Source organism: Aricia agestis, chromosome Z, assembly GCF_905147365.1.
Source record: "Aricia agestis chromosome Z, ilAriAges1.1, whole genome shotgun sequence".
In the NCBI taxonomy this organism is placed as follows: Eukaryota; Metazoa; Arthropoda; class Insecta; order Lepidoptera; family Lycaenidae; genus Aricia; species Aricia agestis.
This window is the reverse complement of record NC_056428.1, coordinates 9,988,504-10,012,935: the sequence shown is the minus strand read 5'-3', so window position 1 is coordinate 10,012,935 and position 24,432 is coordinate 9,988,504. Positions and strand designations below refer to the sequence as shown.

At 34.7% G+C, this 24,432-nt stretch overlaps 3 protein-coding genes across 11 annotated transcripts in view; 1 reads left to right on the top strand and 2 right to left on the bottom strand.

Moving 5' to 3' along the window:
* Window positions 1–9,021, bottom strand: part of LOC121738522 (F-actin-uncapping protein LRRC16A) — a 53,782-nt gene extending 44,761 nt beyond the window's left edge. For 5 of the 9 annotated variants that reach the window (XM_042130641.1, XM_042130644.1, XM_042130646.1 and 2 more), the window contains exons 1-5: window positions 8,818–9,020; window positions 8,626–8,723; window positions 5,784–5,834; window positions 4,963–5,071; window positions 3,486–3,589 (exon numbers count right to left, since the gene is read on the bottom strand). In XM_042130641.1, the coding sequence (XP_041986575.1) occupies window positions 3,486–3,589; window positions 4,963–5,071; window positions 5,784–5,834; window positions 8,626–8,723; window positions 8,818–8,878 (423 nt within the window). In that variant the 5' untranslated portion in view covers window positions 8,879–9,020. Of the gene's footprint in view, window positions 1–3,485; window positions 3,590–4,962; window positions 5,072–5,783; window positions 5,835–8,625; window positions 8,724–8,817 lie in introns of all 9 variants that reach the window. The other 4 variants (XM_042130639.1, XM_042130640.1, XM_042130645.1 and 1 more) reach the window with 2 other exon arrangements.
* A 2,601-nt stretch (window positions 9,022–11,622) lies between these two features.
* LOC121739250 (suppressor of cytokine signaling 5-like) lies at window positions 11,623–13,740 on the top strand. Its single transcript, XM_042131607.1, has 3 exons — window positions 11,623–12,223; window positions 12,941–13,234; window positions 13,322–13,740. The coding sequence occupies exons 1-3, from the start codon at window positions 11,736–11,738 to the stop codon at window positions 13,464–13,466; spliced, it is 927 nt and encodes a 308-aa protein (XP_041987541.1). The 5' UTR covers window positions 11,623–11,735; the 3' UTR covers window positions 13,467–13,740.
* Window positions 13,741–14,081: 341 nt separating this feature from the next.
* Window positions 14,082–24,432, bottom strand: part of LOC121738611 (ubiquinone biosynthesis protein COQ9, mitochondrial-like) — a 37,677-nt gene continuing 27,326 nt past the window's right edge. The window contains exon 7 of the mRNA XM_042130783.1: window positions 14,082–14,206. Within this exon, the coding sequence (XP_041986717.1) occupies window positions 14,171–14,206 (36 nt within the window). The 3' untranslated portion in view covers window positions 14,082–14,170. The remainder of the gene's footprint in view (window positions 14,207–24,432) is intronic.

Sequence of the window (24,432 nt, the reverse complement as noted above, 5' to 3'; positions counted from 1 at the left end):
TTTCCGTGATGCTTGAGCCCAGCGCTTATTGAAAGAAGGCAGAATATTTCTTTGAATATCACCAATTACAAAACACAAGATGTTTTCAGAAACATTTAATGTTTGCTGTAGAACTATGGACAACGATTCCAAGGTTCTGCCACGCTCGATATAGGGAATGATGAAATCGCCCTTAGTACAGTTGAAAGTTGACATTTTAATGGAAACAACCAATTTAAATAAGTGTCACTCAATATGAAATACACGCTGAAGTGTGCAATTTGAAGATATTAGCTTCCCCTTATATACTGGTTTTTTAGATATGAAATACGTACTAATATGAATGTTATGCATATTTACTCATGCACGACGAGTGCAAAATAGATGATAAGCTATTGCTTTCAAAATATTGTGGTTAATATAGTTTTTGTAAACTATGTCAGCAGTAACCGCAAAAGATACCGAATTATCTACTCCGACCGCTATCACATTTTTTCCCATAACTTCCAGGACCGCAAACTTCCGCAGCTGATTTTTTTAATTTTTCATTTATAAATAGTTAGGCTATCAAATAACACATAAAGTTGCGCGTCGGGAGCCGTCGGTAAATGTGAATACCTTCGACGAAAAAAAAAAGAAAAGTGAAAAATAGGGTATGTCAATTTTTAAGTACTTACTCAAAAATAAAAAGCATATTAAAAAAAGTTAATAGCTCATTATTAAGAACATAAAATATCATTTTTAAAAATGTATAAAACCGCATGCATGAGCTAAATACTTTTTTCACAATATTCATTTGAATTACGTGTATGCAAACATTTGAATGAGCCATCCGCTACTTCAACTTACTTCAACCTATGAAAAAAAAATATTTATGCAGTTTTAGAACAAAAAAATGTATGATTAGGATTATTTGGTTATTAGAGTATCGAATGCAATAAATATTTCATTCAAATTGTGATATTTTTGCACATGAGATTAGACAGGGACCACCAATCTCGAGATATCGTGAACAATAATTATTCAAGTATTGAAAATAATAAATTAAAGACAATTGACAATATTCTAAACTATTGACATCGGCTTTCCATTTTTTTAAAAACGTATGCACTTTGAATATTATTTCCTTAGATTATCTTTTTATCGGCGGACTCATTTTGCTTTTGCAATCTCTTCTGCGTTTTGTCTAAACTAGCCAGAACTGTCAAAATCAAGCGCCCCCGCCTCTCCGTCCTACCGCTCACATACCTAAAGCGGCGGGCTGCCCGCGGGCCGCCCGGTCTAGAACAAGTCTGCCCCTATTGAATACACACAGAACAGGCAGTCAGTCGAATAGATAGACTGCTGCAGCTCGGTCGTGGACTAATGGACTCGATCTTCTTTGTAACAAATGATAGATCAGCATCAGCATTGAGTTCTTTGGATTTTTCAATAAGTTTGCTGTATTAGCAGCATTACGTAGATCGTTGTTCATGTAATCCTTGCTTTTAACTTTCCACAAACAAGGATACGACCGGTAAATGGAAACAAACGAATGTCAAAATTGTTTTTGTTCCTTCATTCCTAACTTTAGTGTTTGTATTGTTTACAATAATATGTTTTAAAATAATATTTTAAGTGCACTCCAGTCGCTCTCCAAGGCGCGAATGACGACGGGCCGCCCGTCGCGACAATTAAGCGGGGAATTCACTACCGGGCTGCCCGGTCTGGCACAAGTCTGCCGCTTGCCCCTATTGAACACACACACAGAACAGGCAAGTCAGTCGAATAGATAGAGTGCTACAGCTCGGTCGTGGACTCATGGACTCAATCTTCTTTGTAACAAATGATAGATTAGCATCGTCATTGATTTCTTCGGATTTTTCAATAAGTTCGCTGTATTAGCGGCGTTACGTAGATCGGTGTTCATGTAATCCTTGCTTTTAACTTTCTACAAACAAGGATACGACCGGTAAATGGAAATAAACGAATGTCAAAATTGTTTTTGTTCCTTCATTCCTAACTTTAGTGTTTGTATTGTGTACAATAATATGTTTTAAAATAATATTTTAAATGCACTCCAGTCGCTCTCCAAGGCGCTAATGACGACGGGCCGCCCGTCGCGACCATTCATGCACAGACTTGCCCGTGCCCGCGCGGGTAAAATGCGATCTCGCGGGCAGGCTGCGGGCTCGGGCCAACGGGCATGTCTGTGCCCGTACCTAGGAATTGACGAGCAGACATGCGACAGACCTGCCCGTTACGGGCGGCCCGATAGTCAATTCCTCGCTTTAGGCGCGGCCAACTAGTTCCGCACGCACTATCTATCTCTTTCCTACTCAGTGCCGAATTTATATTTGTAATTGTTATGAGATTAGGCCAGGGATTAGGATTAGAAATAAAGTATTTTGGCCGCCCCATTCTACGTAATCTGTAGGGCTTAGATAAATGATTGGTCTCGCGCGGTCGTAGCGCGCGCGCGAGACCAATCATTTATCTAAGCTGGACGCTGTCGCCGCACCCCTAGGCCTAAAACGGCATATTTTTGAATCCGGGGCTTTTTTTCCTACTATTATAACCCTTCCTTGGATTTCCACGAATATTTGAAGACTGGCCAAATTAGCCAAATCGGCAAATCGGTTAGAAAATAATTGTACAGCAATAGAAATAAATACAGTTTCCAGTTTCTATATATTATTAAGTGTTTTTATCTATTAGTCACAACTTGTGAGTAGTGTGAATAGCCACGGACCACAGCCCACAGGAAAACAAACTTTTCTAATAACATACCGAGTACCTACGACAGAACAAAACTAAGTTACAGTACATAAGGCTGTTCATTTTAATTGGTATAAATTCATGTATTCGTTACAGTCATTATAAATTTTATAACAGTGTCTACTAAATTAATAAAAAGCGGCCAAGCGTAAGTCAAATCGCAAACGAAGGGTTCCCGTACAACATAAATCGTTATTCGTTATCGTCATGTCTTATATTTTAAGAGAGGCTCGTAATATGTCTGGCTGTCACAACAAGACATAACTAATAAGCGGGCTAGTTATTCACAAACTGAGACCGTTAACATGTGAATAACCAGTCTGTTTACTAGTTTTGTAATACTTTTGTTAGTATAGTCTAAAGCCAGATTTAAGTCTTGCTTAAAGCGGGCGGCGGGCGCATATTATGTAACTACAATAAGGGCCTGTCAGCACTGCGAATTTTATTCGCGCGATTTTTTTCATACAATTTATTCATCCGCAGTGCGGATACTCATAAAAGATTCATTACATACAGTTGAATACCCAGTGCGGACAGGCCCTAAGTCGATGTCACCGTCTTATCGCTAATATTCATATAGCTCGTCTTTGTCATAACAAATACACCCACAAATAGCAAGTTAAACCTACTATACGGGGCCCATACGGTTATTAATTAGGTCCGGTTTTAATCTTTCGGGCACGGATCCCTAAAAATATACTGGACGATGACGATTGACGCTGCTAAGTGAATAATAATTGTCAACTGACCTTGGATATGATGTCCTCCATCGCCACATTGGGAAATAAGTCGTCAAAGGCCGCGATCAGCGCGTGAATTGCATTGATAACACCTTCGGACGTTCCCTCCTCACCTAGAAATTAGTCAAGTCATTTTACTATTAGACTATTCATTCCGTTTCAATACAATTTTATTTAAACATAAACAAAGCTCAGAATGAGCTATAATGTAACAAGTCAGTTTTATAATTTTGTTGTTAATTTTTGGAATGCATTCATATCCAAATGAATTGGAATTAAGCCTGTAGACGACCTGGAAAAGGTCGCAGATAGTCGGTGGATCGCAATCAACCGATCGCACTTAAAATCTATGAGGAAATTCTATAATTATTGAACATATTATGATTTATAGCCTAAACTGGACCATAATAAAACCACGACTGACGATAAGTTTGCAGTGATTCATCCGAACATTTAACATCAAAATGTATTTAATTGGATAAACGTAACTTGTGTGTCAAGGGTCAATTACCATACATGCACAGTTGATTCTTATGAGAATTGAAAATAATAATAAAAATCTTTATTTAAAACTTTAAAAGCATCTGTTATAATATGCTAAAAATTTCACTGCAAACTTAACACGAAGCACAGTAGGTATAGCTCTTTGATAGCATTACAGATATGAGATTACTAACGAGTCCCTGTTACCAACAATAGCTACGTGAGTCACCCAATTGAATCAAATGAAATAGATTGGTTTTATTTTCTCCAGACCACTCATAAGCATGCTTATAAGTGCAGATAAATCGACATGTACTCATATAAATATACTTAATATACTTATATTTGTACTAGAAGTCGCTCACAACTCCAGCCTTCATTTATCGCGCAGGAACTGTACATTTTTCCGGGATAAAAAGTATCCTATGCCCTTTCTTGGGACTCAAATGCCTTTCGCATTTATAATATTAAGTAGAGATTTTAAGATGTATTTCATGGGCCTAGATTAAATGCATAAGACTGTGACTGGAAAATTGTCAATTTCCTGGGATCGATAAATTGTGTGTCATGGACATGAGAAAACATACTCATGTGCGGAATACTGTACATGAATATTATTTATTTATTTATATGAATTGTTAATAGACACACAGTTCTTATATGTCGTGATATGGTCCTCCCACAGTAATCTGGATTCTGGACACAGCCTGAGAAATCAAAATATTGCTACATTCTATATACTATGCGGTATACAAAATACCCCTCATTTTCCTATTCAATTTGACAAGTCCTGGGTGCTCATGCGCATAGATAACGTCGATCAGAAGAAATAAGTAGGTCCTACAATAGATCTCTGAAGGAATCCATTTGAAAACAATACTACATATTTGTATTTTGTACACTTAATCTATACATGTTCCGTTGGGACCATTGTCAACTATTGTTATTTTTATTACATGACTAATTGATGGGCCATTTACAAACAATGCAGACAATTACTCACCAATAAGTATAGACACGGGCTTGTGTTCATGAATGAGTGTTATTGAAAGGTGATTAGGTTTTTTGCTCTCCAATGCCTCTATTTCCATCAAGTGAAATCCATTGTCAACCTGTTTTGTATACAAATAATAAATCATTAAGCCCCAATTTCACCAACGTCTGTTAGTGCTAACAGCTTGTTAAAATGTCAAGTCTTCTCTTTCATTCATAAGAAAAACGAAAGAGGTAACGTGATATTAATTCGAGCGTTAACTTTAACAGTTGTTGGTGAAATTGGGGCTTAATCTTCAACTAAAGTCTGGTTACTTAGCAAGTAAACTTTTAAATCTATTCCTACTTGTCTCGTTTCTCTTACAGGTGGGAAAGAAACAATAGCAAATGTATGAGATAAGTAGTATCATCAACATGCATATTTTATGTGTTTTGTAACTGGACTTAAAACTGTATGTAACATATATTATTGTTAAACAAGGTTTTATCTTTGTCTGATTCATTAGAAAAGTTGCTTACAAACATACTGTACAGTATGCTACTTGCATACTGTACCGCTATTGGTTTATATATTACTATATATGTATATTAGGTTCTATAGTTTGTTACTGCTGATGAATCTCCTTAAATTATAAATTCAAGCTTAAGTACAGTTTTTAATATTTAAGTTTATTATATCCTTCACAAAAATCCTCTTGATAGACACAACAATTTACAATACAATAGAAAATACATTCATCTCAAGTGTATTTCAAGTAATTTAGCTCTAAACCAGTTATAATACTGAATACAGAAGGTGATCGCTAATAAACTTTACAAAAGTTATCTTACCCGTGTTGGTATTTTGGTAGTTGTAATAAATATTCTATATGCAGTTATGACCTAAAAGGAAAAAATAATTAATTAAACCAAATATCAGTTTAGAGGGTTTAAATTATATTGTTTTTCCCTAACAAATAATATAATTCAATAGAGCAGGGTTCCGTACCCAAAGGGTAAAAACGGGACCCTATTACTAAGACTTCGTTGTCTGTCCGTCTGTCTATCTGTCTGTCTGTCTCCAGGCTGTATCTCAAGAACCGCTATAGCTAGACTTCTGAAATTTTTACAGATTATGTATATCTGTTGCCGCTATAGCAACAAATACTGAAAACAAAATAAAATAATATTTAAGGGCATCCCATACAACAAAAGTGATTTTTTCGGCCTTTTTTGCTCTATATCAATAACGGCAAGAGGTAGGCACTTGAATTTTTTAACACATTCTTTTGTTATATACATATATGTTCTTTAATACAGTAGAACTCCAATTATCCGAACTCCGACTATCCGGATCGCCGATTATCCGAATCACGCGTCAGCCCGAGTGTGACCACTTGCAACTGCTCACCGTCAAGCGAATGCGTGACCTGGCTGCCCAAAAACGGTTGAAGACCGCAAAACAGCTTACATTAACGGAGATGTTTAAAAAACAATGATTTTTATTTCTAAACTTGTACATAAGTACATTTTATTTATATTTAAAACATGTGAAAATTTCATGTTTCTTTCATTTAATTCAATAAAAAAATACGAGGGCTGCTATTTATGTATCCGGAACTGGCCACTTACAAGAACAATATTTAAAAAGTAATTACATTTGAAAATAGAACTCTTTGGTTGAAGAATACATTTTGTTTCATGTGACTGTCAATTATTTTTCCATTGTGGCGTCTTTTTGAAAATTGCGTGTCTTCATTTGCCATGGATTTAACGCGTGAACATTTTCGTGCAATGATTTACTACGATTTTCGGCGTGGGCTAAATCAACAACAGTGCTTTATTCAACTCACCGCAACTTTTGGAGATGAAGCACCATCAAAAACCACTGTTTATCACTGGTACAGTGAGTTTAATCGTGGGCGGTCTATGCTCACGGATGAAAATAAAGAAGGTCGCCCAAAAACAGCTGTTGTCCCACAAAATATAGATGCTGTGCGGGAACTAATAATGCGTGATCGTCATGTTACATATCGCGAGATAGAGGCGTCCTTAGGCATAAGTATGACGAGCATACATAAGATATTACACGAACATTTGGCTGTAAAAAAAATATGTTCGCGTTGGATTCCGCACAACTTGACAATCGATCAAAAACGGGCTCGTGTCGATTGGTGCAAAAAAATGATAAAAAAATACAACCGTGGTACGTCAAAAGCCGTTTATAATATCTACACAGGTGATGAATCTTGGATCTATGCATATGACCCCGAAACTAAACAACAGTCAACGGTGTGGGTGTTCCAAGATGAGCCGAAACCAACAAAAGTTACTCGTGCAAAAAGTACTTTGAAGCAAATGGTCGCCTGTTTTTTTGGAATTAATGGACATGTGGCTACAGTGCCATTAGAGAATCGTAAAACGGTTAATTCTGAATGGTATACGACCATTTGTTTACCAGAAGTCTTTGAAGAAATAAGAAAGGACAACCGACAACGCAGAATCATATTACATCACGACAATGCTAGCTGTCACACCTCAGCTGAAACAACTCAGTTTTTGGAGGGTCAAAAGATCGAATTGACTGGTCATCCGCCGTACAGCCCTGATTTGGCACCTAACGATTTCTTTTTATTTCCATACGCGAAGAACAAATTACGTGGTCAACGTTTTTCGAGCCGCGAAGAGGCTGTTGATGCGTTCAAAATGCACGTTTTGGAGATACCTCAATCAGAATGGAAAAAGTGCTATGAAAATTGGTTCCAGCGTATGCAAAAGTGTGTCGATCATCGCGGCGAATATTTTGAAAAGCAATAAAACCATATTAAATGATGTATGTTTGTTTCTTTTTTTAATTCCGGGTACATAAATAGCAGCCCTCGTAGTGCAATATCAAAACGTAGCTTTTATTCTCTCCAATGGCAATTTTTTTTTTTAAATCCGATTATCCGAATATTTGATTATCCGAATGGGCCCCGGTCCCCATTAATTCGGATAATTGGAGTTCTACTGTATTTAATAATAATATTAAATAAAATAAAAAATTTAGGGGGGCTCCCATACAAAAACACAATTTGTAGCCTATTTTTGCTCTGTATCGGTACGTAACCCTTTGAGCGCGAGTCCAACTCGCACTTGGCCGATTTTTTAACTTTAACCCTTCAATCCCCAAGTGGCAGCCGGATGCCGCATAACAATTGAAAATCTATTTTGTATGCGACACCCACAATAGAGGTGTTAATCTAATTTACTTGAACAATTACAAAGATAAATCTGAATGTTACATACAGATTTCAGAATCTATTGTAAAGTTAAACTTGTGAAGTAAAGTTGTAAAGTAAAAAAGGAAAAGTTTTAGGATTTCTTTTGTTAAATTAATCTTTTATTATTCTTATAATAAAAGATTAAGAAGAAGAAGAGAGAATTTTTAAATTATCTTTCTGAATATATTATCAATGCACAACTTTAACTTGCAACTTTAATTAATAATAAACAAACACAATGCATTTAAACATGAGACACACCTAAGTGACTCATTCCTTATCCAGAAATTATTATCAGCAGGAGTTGTGGGCTGTGGCATACATTGTGTAAATATCCCAATAATATGTTTTATTGTACTTATCAGGAAAAATGGTACAGTTCATTAACAAGAAATGTTTAGTTTTCTAATATTTAACAAGTAAATACTTACCAAAACACGATTATCAACCTTGTCACCTCTTGATTCCATACGAATAAGAGATTTATAAAGTATTTTAACATTTTTCCCCAATACATTGCTGATACTCTCTAAAAGACATTTTGAAAATTATTTACTTACTTAATATTTATTAGTGCATAATATTTAACAAATATGATATGTTTATTAATATACGAAACATACCGCTCAATTCTGAAGATATTTGTGATTTTATTGACATTTTCTTGATTTTCTTTAATGTCATAACTTTATATTTTATCTAACTTAAACTGAATGTTTGGAAAAACTTATAATATAGTAAATTATCATCATGTTATAATCAATTAATAAATACAATCACATCACAGGTTAAAATTTAATAAACTCGACACAAATCAAAATCCACAACAACTATCACCAAGGATCACCATTTTTGTGTCTTATTTTTTTTTAGTTTTTATTTTCTAATGAGTACGAGTCATAGCTATGTTAGGAAAGTTTTGGTCTTGTTGGTACTTGGTAATTACCAGTTCGTTAAATCACAATAATTTTAACTTGAAAACTTCTTCAAAATACAAAACTGTGTCCAAAATTGCTATGTACAGTCTGTCAAGAAAGTGAAGAAATTAAAAAGTGGCAACATTGTAGTATTATCCCTTTTTTCTTAGATTGATTTGAAAGGGATGACACTACGATACTGCCAATTTTTAATTTCTTCACTTTCTTGACAGACTTGTAATAAATACTTTATTTTGTTTTTACGTACCGTACAATAAAAAATTATAAACACCGTTTTCCATCATGCGCACTATTTGGCTTTGTGCAGAATGCCGCATTATGAATTCATAATATTAATTACTTTAAATCATAATAATATCAAACTATAATATTATTTGATTTGAAATATTGTGACTTGTCAGTTATCAGTTGTCACCGCTCCCCTGTAACCTGTTGGAATGAAGTGGTGAGTGGTGACTGGTATGAGTGGTGAAGTGGTGACTGGTGAGTGGTGACTAGTGAGTAGATCTGTGGAGTAGACAGTAGAGTAGTGTACCTTTTGCAACTTAGAAAGTAGGTACCTAATATATATTTTTTGCATTACACTAATTATTTTAGTTAAACCTTAGCAAGTAGCAATAATTATTTTATTATAATTATTACATAATTATTTTATTATAATTATTACATAATTATTATAATATAATTATTACATAATTATTATTTATGGTTTGTATAATATATTATATAATACGCAATGACGATTGACGAATGACGGAAGTCGGAACACATAATGTGGTCATTCTTTCGTGGTCATTAATTTATTCGTGTCCTCACTCAATGACATAAGAAACAGAATAGGGACCGTGCAGAAACTATAGAGGGCGTCGTAATTCGACAGCAGTGACACGATGCGAGTAAAAGAAGTAACTTGTGAGTGACTTTGGCTTCGCATTCTCTTTGACCCCGGCTAGTTCATAGTGATTTTTTTTATGTTTTAGACTATAAAATGATTTAATACTTACTTATTATTACTCCCAAGTGGCCACATGTGGCCGCGAGAACAACAATAGATTTCCAAGAATCCCCGATCGAAGGATTAAAGTAAAAGACTAGATGATGCCCGCAACTCCGTTGCGCCAAAAAACATTTATCGCGCGAGAATCGTACATTTTCCCGGGATAAGAAGTATCCTATGTCCTTTCTCGGGGCTCAAAGTAAATCCATACCAAATCTCAGCAAAATTGGTTCAGCGTTTTGGGCGTGAAGTGCTAACAGACAGACACACTTTCGCATTTATAATATTGAGGATGGGTTTCTAACCGTAAACAAAGAACGAAAGCGTGAATAAAAATGTATAAAGCTTATCTAGTAACTAGTTATTTAAGAAAATATCTGAAAAAGCAATGATATGGTATGAAAAAGTAGAATATCATTGAGAAAAAGTAATTAGTAGCATCCATCAGCATAGAAAGTAAAAACTTGATAAATATGGCAATAAAATAATGAATATGCAAAAACACTTATAATAATTACTGAAAATGCTTGTGGGTTAATAAAATAAAACAAGTTCACTAAAATAAATAAGTACTTTTATTTCATCAACCTTCTGCGATTCGCTCGATCCATCTTCACAACTTTTGTTTGTCACTATTTTTGACTAACTAATTCAGTCTGGACCTCATCAGTGCAAACACCATATAAGTATTCTTTAAACCGCACTATTAATCTTTTTCCTACTGGAAGAATCATTTTTTTGAGAACCAACACTTTGACAAGATGGTTCAAGTTCAATACTATCCTCAGTGTTGAATTCCTGGCAGGACTTCTCCAAATTATCCTTAATTTTGATGCAAATTTATGCCAATTAAATGAGCGGTGCTTATGTATGTATATCAATTTAGATGGAAGCCAGTTTATATGTTTACTGAAAGAAGCAATGGTTATAGGTTAGGTTCATATTGTGTTCATCAAAAATGAATTTATGTTTATAATCTACAAAATTCAGTGTTTTTACGAGTCCACACATAACATTCATGGAACTTTTTAAATGCTAACGTATGTTTTTACCGGCTTTTACCCATTTCTTTCGTTTTTTAATATGCCAAGGGATGTGAATACTTTTGGCAGAAAAATAGTAAAATTTTACTCCGTTCGATTTGCCTTTATTTTTCTTGTATGTATTAGAACATCCGGGAATACAACAATGCATTTCCTTTCTTATAAATTCCCAAATGTTTCAAGAAATCTTATAATTTTCCGTAGCTTGACTAGAGCTTGACAATAAAATTTTCGTAAAAGTTTCGGCAACTCGTCACTAGTGGCGGCAATGATATTCTATGTTACTAACGTAACGTGGCGGTGTCATCGCTCTGCACGGTCCCTATTTACGTCCATGGACCTTAGCTTTTGTCCACTTGTTAAAAAATTAAAAAATTACATTGACACTTGGATTTGTCATTTGACAATTGCTGACATCTGTAAATGGTAAATTTTGTTGACGCTGTGCAATGTCATAACTCATATGACGCTAGAATTTCACAAAAATAATGGAATTCTATTTTTGTTAAATAGATTTTGTTCAAGAAACTTAATGAGCGATACAGTTTTTGTAATAAATCAACATGAACAAAAATTACGAAAGGTGTGCGCATTGTAATCGGCGCAAATGGTTATCATCAGGGTGCCTTCGCAAGTGGCTAAAACCAATGGAATGTAAACATTCTCAAAGAAACATAGATAGTAAGCGAGATTTAAACGATGTGGATATCGTTAATTGTACTTTTATGCCCGAAAGGAAACCCATGGCCAACAAATTTGTAAAATTTTGGAAAAACAAGTTATTTATCACCGGAAGCGTAAGGTCACTGCAGAAGTATTTTGGAAATAAAAATAGTGGTAGCGAGTACTATTACAATTTTAACAAACCAGATGCTTCAGCATGCTCCACTAAACATTATAATGCAGATAAAAAAGATATTAATAATGAATATGAGCTAGAAAACCAATATAATATAGTGAAGTACCACCATGCTGATGGTCATTCTGTTCTACGTGGACATCATCAGCACACTTCCATAGAGAGCTGTGCTCTCTACTGTCAACTTGCCAAGTAAGTTCTTATTGACTTCAACACAATAAGACTTATGACCACACATTTCCCTTAGACTAGGAGAAATTTAAAAATTGAGTTTTCACATAAAATTCTGTGGTAAATATTCCGTATCGCGCCACCAGCGATTTTAAGGCCGTTTTTTTTTACAGTCGTTAAACATCAGAACTAGTATTGTTATGATGACGCACAACTATTTCTGGCAAAAGAAAGTTGACGGAGCCCCGCTACGCGGGGCTCCTATTTCTGGGCTTTGGGGCCCCCCCTTTATGGGGGCCTGCGCCCCTCCGTCCCACCGCTTCGGTATCCGTGACTGAATAAAAAGGGGTGGTCAAAGGGGGTTGTATTTGGGACGGGGGGGCAGCCCCCTAAGCAAAGCCCGCCAAAACAAAAACTAACACAATCCAGAAAGTCCAAAAGTTGGTTAGGTTAGGTTGGAATGTAGACCACAACACCCAGAAATAGGAGCCCCGTGTATAGGGGGTTATATTTTTTTCCCATAGTGCCCCGTTTCCTTCAGGCCAACCAAAATTAAAATTAAAAAAAATTATCTTAAATTTTCGAAAAATAGTCATGCGCCGTCATAATAATACTAGTTCTGATGTTTACAGATTATAACGCGACTGTAAAAAAAAGGCCTCAAAATCGCTGGTCGCACGATACGGAATATTTACCAATTCTATGTTGCAGTAATTTAGAGTATGTAATTTATTTCAGGCAAGGCTGGTATTGGGGCGGGATAACAAAGACAGAAGCAGAGGAGCTACTGGCTGGACAGCATGACAATGTTTTCCTCGTTCGTGACTCCTATGACTCTAGGCACATACTCTGTGTGTCATTCCGCTGTGTTGGACGCACACTTCATGCTCGACTTAGACATGCTGATGGTCTATTCTCCTTGAACAACGAAACATTTGTGCCACCAAATAGGATTTCGGAGCATTGCGCTACTGTTGATGTCAAATCACAGTTGTTTGAGATGCCTGTTAAATTAGCAAGGCCATTAAATAGGTAAATATTTTAAAAACAGTCAACTGAAAAATTTACTGTGTATAATGAAAAATAAGAAAATATACTAAATGAAACTTTTCTTTTCAGATTTGCAAAATTGGACTCATTGCAAAAAATATGCAGATTTGTAATCAGGCAGACTGTATCAGAAGGTCTATGGGATAAGTTACCACTTCCACCTAACCTGATATCATATGTGTCACTCGGAAGTGATTACATTACCCCATTATAATCCAATATATTGACACTATATAAAATATTATAAAAAATATAGTGTGCCTTAAAGAATCATCATGTTCTTAACAGATTTTATGTTACTCTGATGAATGATTTTGTACTTTTATGACCAAAATATCTTTCATTTTGTAACTAGGCAAATATTTATGCATCTGGAAGCTATGAAAGATTATTTCTATTATTATTCAGTAGTTAGGTTGAACCACTTGCATGCCCACTTGAATTACATGTGGTCTAATATGAGCTGACATTATAACCACATGTGATCATGTTATAATTCTCAGTTCCTTTTAATTTCAAGATATTGTGTTATAAAATTTTGCTATTAAATAAGATATAACAATACACCTAAAAAATCTGATGTAGCTTAAAAATTAATCATTTGTGTGAAATTATTGGCCTGGTTCAAACAGACTTAAAAAATTTAGAAATTAATAATAATTATGTATCTCATCTTAGTAATAAAATTAATAAACACTGAACATATCATACTGTTTATACAATATGTTACAAATGATTAATATTTTATTAAATTTTTATTCAATGTGTATTTTTCACTTTTTTATTATTGGAGTTTGCAGCTGACGTAGTGCATATAAAAACAATATTAAAAATAGACATACATTTATTGACACAGACAACAAATACTTTATTCATTAACTAAATAATTAAATCCAAAAATTGTGCTAATATTTGTTCTCACTTTAGAGTGTTGATGCCCAAAATATTTTTCGCCTGAAAAAAAAAAGTAATGGTTACTGTATGTTCAAAATGTATCGATAAAGTGAATTATTGTAATAACTAATAAGGGTGGGTTGCACTAGAGGCGTGGTTAAAGTTATGGTTATAGTTAATAAGAGGGGAGTGAGACGCATGCGCTATGTTTCGCCGAGTGAGTGAGTTTACCGGAGGCCCAATCCCCTACCCTTTTCCCTTCCCTACCCTCCCATATTTCCTTCCCTACCCTCCCCTATTACTCTATTCCCTCTTAAAGGGCCCGCAACGCACCTGCAGCTCTTCTGATGCTGCGAGTGTCCATGGGCGACGGAAGTTGCTTTCTATCAGGTGACCTAACTAACGACTAATTTAACCTTAACTTTGACCACAGAATTTGACAGAAGACGTAGCTGGTCCGACAAGGCTTTAGCAGTAACATATTATTGACAGTTTGAAATACTAGTGTTCTTGTGTTGCAACCCCAGCAGAATTGGTTGTATACTGTAGTCACATATTTTAGGTTTAAAATGTTTTTTAATAAAATTAAATTAAGAAATTTAAAAAAACCCTCGCCAAACAACTTTAACAAGTAATGAAATAATATTTACTGCCTTTAAGTTCAAATAATTCCTAACTTGTGTAAAGTAATATTTTAGTCCATAATTGTTGTGACGGTGTGTCGGGGGACCGCCAAGTAAACTACACCCTACAACCACCAAGTCGTTGATTATCTTGTTTCAGTTCGCTGTGAATTGATCCTTAAACTTGTTAATTGTTATGTGAAATCAAACGTACCTTGACAACAATTATGGACTAAAATATTATTTTACACAAGTTAGGAATTATTTGAACTTAAAGGCAGTAAATATTATTTCATTACTTTTTAAAGTTGTTTTGCGGGGGTTTTTTTAAATTTCTTAATTTAATTTTATTTCAAACTATTTAAACTTGTGTTGGTTATAGTGCAGAATAATTCCTATCAACATAATCATATATTCTCATGATTACCATCTATCAATGTCCTTTTCGATGAGGCCGTTAATATGAGCCCAAACATGAAACCTCCACTTAGAATCCAGGTGATTCTGCAGCAGCAGCATGTCAATATTTACTGTCTATCTACTTGTTACTGGTTGTTCCAATTAAAATGAGCCCAAACACGAAACCTTTGCTCTAAGGTGGCGAGGAGTTGGATATCCTATTGATTACCAGGTGATGCTGCAGCACCAGGTCAACTTTTCATTAATATGTGTATACGTATATTGTATATTCACAAATGTCACGAACTTGAATTAATTATAAAACCCATCAAAGGAATATAAGTTTCTAACGGCCTGTCATGAACCAGATAAACCCTGATTGTCCAGCACTGAGCAGGTTGATGATGATGAATTATAGCTAAGAACACTCTCGATCATGTCAGCTTTCAAAAAAAAAACTAGATCAAAATCGGTTCATCCATTTGGATGCTACGATGCCACGGACAGATATACACACAGACAAACAGGTCAAACTTATAACACCCCTCTTTTTTGTCGGGGGTTAAAAATGAACGTGGCGAGAAAAGAAACGAATGCTTGTATCATACAATAATCGGAGAAGTGCGAGTCGGACTCGCGCACGAAGGGTTCCGTATCGTTATAGAGAAAAAATAGGCCAAAAATTGTGTTTTTTGTATGGGAGCCACCCTTCATTATTTATTTTATTTAAATATTATTAACTAGAAATCGCCCAATGGTCGAAATTCGACCTTAGTTTCAACAATATTAGGACGTAACCTATATTTTGTAAAAAAATATTGACTTTAACATATTTTTTTCAACTCTCCTCTCTGGGCCTCACCTGATTTCAGACTGGCCGTGTTTAAAGCATTGTCTAATAGTATCCAAGATTCAATAAAAAAAATTAAGAAATTTAAAAAACCCTTGCCAAATAACTTTAAAAGTAATGAAATAATGTATTTTACTGACTTTAAGTTTAAATAATTCCTAAGTGTACGCTAACAGTGTCTTTTGCATTTTGTATCGCCATGTCACTGATTGTCTCGATTTGGTTGGACCCTTAGCACAGTATAGCAATATTAGTCCCTACAGTAACGAAACGCCTTTGATGTCGCGCGATGCCGCCACCGATGACAGGTACCGAGCAGATATGCCAGGGTTGCCACGGAACGGGAAATAAAATAAAAATAAAATATTGTGTAAATGTATAATGTAATACAAATGTTATCATTTAATCCGTTTAATCAGCGTGTTATATTTATTATTTACAGATTATTATGTCGTACTGCCAGATACTCGTATTTACGTGAAATTTTATTTTTAGATGATTTTAGTTCTCTATTTAAAAATTTAATTAACCCATCAAGCCCCATAAGCTCACCGGTGAGCGAGACACAATAGAATAACAATAGATTTCCAAGGATCCACGAATCACGATCGAAGGATTAATAATGAAGACGCATTCGAAATTTCGAATATATATCCAATCATTAATCACACGTCAGGTGTAAGAGAAGCACTTCAAAACCAGGGATGTCAGATGTACCAATTTATTGGTACACATACCAGGTTTTGGTTCCATGCACCATGTACCAAGACTACTCGGTCCTTGTACGCAAAAATACCAAGATTGGCCCTTGACCGACCAAAATACACTGACCATATAGAATAACCGGTAAATTTCAAAGATGCATGTAAAAAACATTCCAATCAGATTTCCTTTATAATATAAAACTTTTTTATGGCAAGCAGTCTCGATAAACAGTTGTGTGTAAAAATGTTTTTTCGAAATCTCAATTTGTTTACTTCGGCCTTCTTTTCCATTGTTTGGTTAAGCATACGAACCCTCGTTTCTTATAAAAATCTTCGTTAGAAATCATTTATCTATTTTTTTCAATACATTTTACATTTTATACCCGAATTATGCAGTATAATATCAAAAAGATAATGCAGTTCAAAATGATATTTCTTCCGTGCGTTCGATTATTACCTACTGCCCTCTATTAACAGTAGGTATACGAAATTAAAATATTATTTTTTTTCACTGGGATGCGACTTCCGACACAGTTTGTCATCAGTGTTCGCAGCGCCGGAGCGGAGCACAGGCGTACCAGTTTTCTGTCTCCGATACCAGTTTTCAGCCAGCTCGATACAAGGATTTCCAAGTGGCCGTCTAACATCCCTGTTCAAAACTCTTATTACGTGCGCGGTAAGGGCGGTCCAAAGGACAAAATGTTACACTTGGTGTGTGTACCTAGCTAGGTAGGTACTAATTAGTAATGTAACAGGGTATTTGACAGATTTTTAATTTATTCTATATTGTTTCTCTCCTTGTTACACTTCTTACAACGTAAACAATAAAACAGAGATGCAAATAAATGCCGCCAAGGCCAACACAATATTAGTGTAAACTGTGAGCCGATATTTATGAAAATTTAAATCCTTTTTGTTTTTTGAATCAGATTTACATCCGTACACTGAACATTTATTATAATATTCCATTGTTTATAAGATAAGTTATGGTTTTACAACACAAAATTCGTAGCCAACGCGCCAACGTCACCCCTGTGGGCGCAGGTATACAGACTCCGCGAGTTTGTGTACGCGGGCCCGCGCCGCCCGCTTCCCCGCGGACAACTCAACAAGAACAACAAGAGCTCGACAAGGTTTTAAATGCATGTGACGAAAAAAGGAACTAACGCTGTCATCATACAAAAACCGCAATTTTTGACAGTTCTTTACCAGCAGCGCCCCCGTCCACGCGCATGTATAACCTTGTTGGATCAGCTGTCATCTTTCAATTTCTCCGGGCAAAGTTAAAGTTAAATTTACCTTAACTATAACCATAACTTTAATTTTACCCACGCCTCTGGTGCAACCCAGTCTTAGGAATTATTTAAACTTTTTTTTTTTTAAATCTATTTTTATGGGGGTTTTTGCCAATAGACATGTCAACCCCATCGTATCCGCCTTAATGAAATTCACTCATCAACTTCCAGCAATAAATTGTAAACAGCCAAAGCTGCATTAGATCTAGGCATGTGCAAACAACTCAGAATCCATCCCACATCTAAAATATTTATATTAAATTGGTTGATGAGTAAATTTCTTTTACTTCTATACTTGACACATTCCATCAAAACATGCCAGACATCATCTATTTTATTACAATTTTCACAGATAGCCGAATCTTCTATCTTCATTAAAAATGCAAACGACTTTGATAGAATGTGTCCTGAACGGATTCTTAAGGCTGTTTTTAACAATTTTCTACTTATGTTACTATCTGCAAACCAAGGGATATGAAGAGGCTCACATTGGATTGTTTTATACCATATTCCTTTTGTTTTACATCTGTCATCAAAATATTCTTTCCACAAAGATAATGTTTTGTTTTTAAATTTTGATAACAATTCAGAATAAAAAGGTTTTATAATTAATTCACTTCCAGACGAACATGCTTCTTTTGCCAATTGATCTGCCTCTTCATTACCTGGTAATCCGATATGAGACGGGACCCACTGTAACTTTAAATCAATTTGTCTATTATCACATTCATAAATACATCCCAGAATGTTATAAGCAATCGATATCCCTCGTAATCCCATCGCACATCGGACGATATGTTGTAGTGCACTCTTACTATCTGACATAATTACAATTTTTCTCAAATTACTTTCAATAGCATATTTTAGAGATTCATAAATACCAATTAACTCTAATGACATAATTGAAACTTCTCCTATCACTTTAAACATAAAACTTTGATCATTTGCTGGATCATAGATTCCTACGCCTCGTGCAGAACTACTTTTAGAGCCATCTGTAAATAATTTATGCCATGATCTATATTTATCTGCTATTTCGTCTTGAATTATACATTTTAAATTATTTGGCTCATATTCATCCTTAGCCTTTTTAACACTGCTTAAATTGGGAATAACAAAGCTCCTTATGTCTATTTGAGACAACCATATATCTAAACAAAACTGATCCAGCAGATGACTAGAGTAAACTTCTAAATTGCATGTTTCACGGTAAACATTAACTAAAACTGGGAGTTTTTTCCTACACCAATATCGACCTTGACATTTAAGACTAAGCTCTTTTATTAAATCTACTGTTGCATTATCTTTCCAAGAATATGATTTTAAAATATATTTGTATGCTAAAAATTGTCTTCTTATAAATAGTGGTGGAATGCTCAGCTCACTTTCCATGCAATGAATAGGTGAACTCCTAATAAACCCACCTATAATTCTTAAAACCTGATTTTGAACTTTATCCAATCTAGAAATATTGCTTTTAGCTGAACTACCATATAAAATACTACCGTAATCAAGTCTAGATCTAATTAATGAAAAATATAAACCTCTCATATGTATTGGATGAACTCCCCATGACGTTCCCACGAGAACCTTTAGAATATTTAAATATTTATTACATTTTTCTTCCGTCATTTTAATGTGCTTACCCCAAAGGAGACTCCTGTCTAACCATACACCCAAATATTTATAGCAATCTACTGAAGACAATTGATTATTATAAATATTTAAAACCGGTATATTCTTTCTCCTTCCTCTGCTAAAAACACAAAATTTTGTTTTGTTTATAGATAATTTTAAACCAATTTCATTTAATGCTACAATAATTTTGTCAAGAGCACTTTGGATTTTTCTTGCACATTCATTAAGATCTTTGTTTTTTAAAAAAATAGCAAAATCATCAGCATACTGAGAAACACCAATTCCTTCATCCAAAACGAATCTACATATCCTTCGGGTTACTAAATTGAAAAGAGTAGGAGAGAGCGGATCTCCTTGTGCCAAGCCTTTAAAAGTCCATCGTATAAAATCTCCTAGTCCATCATCTTTTTTGATTTTTAAGTGTCTCTCCTTCAAAAAAGACCATAAATATTTACAATTTATTTTACCAACGTTAATTTCATCCAAATTTAAAACCACTTTATCTATTAAAACATCATTATAAGCACTCTCGATATCCAAGAAACAGACAAGAGTTGGCATATTATCAGACATCCCAATTTGAATATAAGAAACTAAACGAACTAAATTATCCATACAAGATTGAGACTTTCTAAAACCTACTGTTGTAGATGATAATACATTATTTTTTTCAACAAACCATTCTAGACGCTTAAGAATCATATTATGAAAAATTTTGCAAATACAGGTCATCAAAGAAATGGGCCTCAGTTGTAAATCGGCCCCATGTTGACTTACTTTAGGTATCGGTAAAATAACCACCTCCCGCCATTGCCATGGAATCTGTCCAGTATTAAAAACCAAATTGTAAATATTCAACAGAAAGACTAATAAAGTTTCTGGAAGCGAAGATATCATAGAGTATGTGATACCATCATCTCCTGGCGCCGTATCTTGCTGTAGGGAAAAGTTCGATTCTAATTCATAGTTTTCGGAGGAAAAAGTTGGAGAGACATTTTCGACCCAATCTGGAGTAAGTGATTCTAATAAATTTTTTCGACTATCTACATCTACATACGACACATTTCTACGAATTCCCTTAATCCATTGCATTCGTCTCCACATTTCAGTAGGTGAAGTTTCCGAACTTATAGAATCATAAAAAATTTTACGGCTTTCTTGTTTTTTAATTTTAATCATTTTTGCTGCCTCCTTAATCTTAGATTGTAGTTTAATAAAATTATCTGGGGTGGGATTTCGACGAAACTGACTAAGAGCTAATCTGCGTTGGGCTACAGCTAATGAGAGTGATTGACACCAATAATCTTTTGCCTTAAACTTAGATTGAGGGTTATTACATATTTTTATTAAAGGTACACTGGTATTAATCGCTGTGTTTAACACATTTAGGAAAACATCATACATTAATTGTACATCGCTATTTAAGGATTCTACATTAATTTCTGAAAAAGATGAAACTAAACTATCTTGAAACTTGGACCATGAAATTTTCTTTACATTTCTTTTTTGAAAATAATTATTTGAAAAATTTATTTTTGTGTAGAACTTAATTATAAGATGATCACTACCAAAATTCTCATTTAAAACTGTCCATAGAAAATTTATAGCAATATCCGCAGACACGAATGTGATGTCTGGCGACGATCTTTGTAAATTTTGATTTACTAATTTTATACGAGTATGTGTTCCATCATTTAAATATACATAATTATTGTCTAAAATAACATCCGACAACTGAGTTCCTCTCAAATCTGTTTTATACGACCAATCACTATGGTGTGCATTAAAATCTCCCGCTATAATAGTTTTATTAGGAAAAGAACTAAACAAAAAATGCCAGTCCTCTAACATTGTTCTAGAAGATGACGGGCAGTAAACAGAAACAATATTTTGAATATACTTACAGTTATGAACCTTCACATGAAGCGTCTCTATACTTGAATTATGGCATTGAAAAGTACTTACCGAACATCGAATAGATTTATGAATTAAAATTGCCACACCACCATATGAGTCCGCCCTGTCTTTTCTGAAGATATTGTAACTATTTATATGAATTCCTAAATTGGAGTCAAACCAGGTTTCACTAATTATAGCAATGTGAATTTTTTCTCGAATTAAAAAATCACTAAAGCTAGTCAATTTTGGGCGCAAACTTTGAGCATTCCACTGTACAATATTAATATCAATAAATTTCGTACTATCGCTGTCCATTATTAAGTACAGCTTCTAATATACTCTCAAATAAATTAAACTTATTAAAGAAATTAACTATAAACGTTTTACATTCCTCAATAATAATATTAACAACTGCACCAATTTTTTCCTTAAACGTTTTCTTTGACATTATTGCTTGGTATAACTTTTCCAGTAACTTTTTAACATCTATTTTATTTTCTTCCTTTTCTACATAATTACTTTGTGTGTCATTTTCTCCTTCTTCAATATGATTATCTACTTCCATTTCTTTAACTATTTCACCTTGATTTCTATCTTCATTATTACGTTGCCTTCTTTGTTTCTGCACTCTTTTTAATTTTCTTCCTGTTGAAATACGAACCCCATTTTTTGATCCAGAGCTACCAGAACTCAAATCTTGTGTTTCACGTATTCCAACTTTTCTTTTCACAACATCGCTGTACAAATTTGGTGTAGTCAAATTATTTTCTGTTACAATGGTTACAATCTCAACATTATTGGCTGTGTTGTCATCAATATGAGAATTATATTCATTTTTTTCCTCACGTCGTATAGCTATTATCTCTAGAGCTTTTTTATAAGTAATATTTTGTTCACTCATCAAAAGACGGATTTCTTTTTCTTTCGCAAACATTGGGCATCCTCGATCAAGTACAAAATGTGAGCCTTTACAATTTAAGCATTTAATGTTCTCTAATGAACAATTTGTATGACTTGAATTCCCACACTTGGGGCACAACATTTTTTTACTGGGACAAAATTTTATATAGTGTCCAAACTTCCAACAGCCAAAGCACTGGGTCACCGGAAATACGAAAGGTTCTACCTTAAACCTACAACCATATGCATATGCATACGGAGGTAAGGTAGAATTTTGGAAACATATTCGAACTGATTCGCTATCTATCCATTTTCCTTCCGAGGACAACCTTTTCAATCTCTTTATGTTTAATATAGTATGTTCACACTCGAAAATTTTAAACATCTCATCTTCCTTTAAATCCAAATCAACCCCTTTAATCAATCCATAAGAAACGGAGTTTTCAAAAGTCTTTTGACAACGATAATCTAAATCTTTGAATTTTGAGCAATTGAGCAATTTTTCGGCATCATTTTCGTTTTCAAATTGTATAAAAACCTTGTATTTTTTTTTAATAATATTCTGAATATTTTCGCTTAGTAATAACCGTGCCATCGCCATCTGCTTAGGTAACTCAGTACTAGAAGTAACACAAATTTCATTTTTTTTCTCAAAATCTTCCATTTGCTCAAATCCCGCTTGTTTTTTAAACAGACTTATCAATCAAAGATGTACTACGTATAAGGCGTTTTGGTTTACGCACAACCGTTGTAAAACCATCACTACTTTCCGTCTCATCTTCTCGAGTTTTTCTTTTCTGCACAATAGGCTGATGATTTATATGATCTTGAATGGTAATATCTCCTGAATATTCGAGGTTGTGAAGTTCAATCTCACACTCTCTGATATAGTGAGAATCCCTGCTATTGCTACTTTGTAAATTTAAATCTTCCTCTTCCTCCATCATGCAAAGTAATCGTTGAAACGAAACAAACGATACGTATTACGTAGATAGGTACACTTGCATTAACGAACGCAATACGCGTACGCACAGACCGAAAGCTCACGCGCCACTTGAATTTAAACTTAAAGTCAGTAAAATACATTATTTCATTACCCTTTAAAGTTGTTTGGCGGGGGTTTTTTAAATTTCTTAATTTAATTTTATTTCATGCTTTTTAAACTTGTGTTGGTTATAGTGCAGAATAATTCCTGTCAACAGGATCATATTATATCCCAATGAATACCATCTAGGAATGTCCTTTTGGATGAGGCCGTCAATATGAGTCCAAACATGAAACCTCCACTTTGGGTTCATATGGAGCTCGGCTCCTATAGAATCCAGGTGATGCTGCAGCAGCAGCGTGCAAAAATTTATTGGTTATCTACGTATTACTAGTTGTCGCATTTAAAATGAGCCCAAACACGAAACCATTGCTCTAAGTTGGTGAGGAGTTGGGTATCCTATTGATTACCAGGTGACGCTGCAGCACCAGGTCAACTTTCCATTAATGTGTAAATATTCATAAATGTCACGAACTAGAATGCAATAAAGCCCACCAAACGACTGCAAGTTGCTAATCGGCCCTTCACGCCAACTAGATGAACCGCGATTTTTCAGCACGAAGCAGGCTGATGATGATGAACTATAGCTAAGAACACTCTCAATTTTTTTGTTTGAAAGCTGATCAAACAAAAAAAACTAGATCAAAATCGGTCCACCCCTTTGGATGTTACGATGCCACAGACAGACAGACAAACCGACAGACAGACATTTCAAACTTATAACACCCCTCTTTTTTGTCGGGGGTTAAAAAACTACAGTTCGACAAGGCTTTTTATGAACGTGGCGAGAAAAGGAACTAACGCTGCTATCATACAAAAACGTCATTTTTGACAGTTCTTCTTTACCAGCAGCGCCCATTGAGATTGACACATTCATTTAAAGCCTTGTCAAGCCGTATAATCACTGACCTCTATAATACACTGGACAGGCTA

What these genes read in the sequence shown, in the direction of transcription:
- LOC121739250 (XM_042131607.1), top strand. Translation starts at nt 11,736, where the DNA reads ATGAACAAAAATTACGAAAGGTGTGCGCATTGTAATCGGCGCAAATGG. An exon ending in CTCTACTGTCAACTTGCCAA is followed by an intron (nt 12,224 to 12,940) that starts GTAAGTTCTTAT and finishes AATTTATTTCAG; the next exon opens with GCAAGGCTGGTATTGGGGCG. An exon ending in TTAGCAAGGCCATTAAATAG is followed by an intron (nt 13,235 to 13,321) that starts GTAAATATTTTA and finishes TTTTCTTTTCAG; the next exon opens with ATTTGCAAAATTGGACTCAT.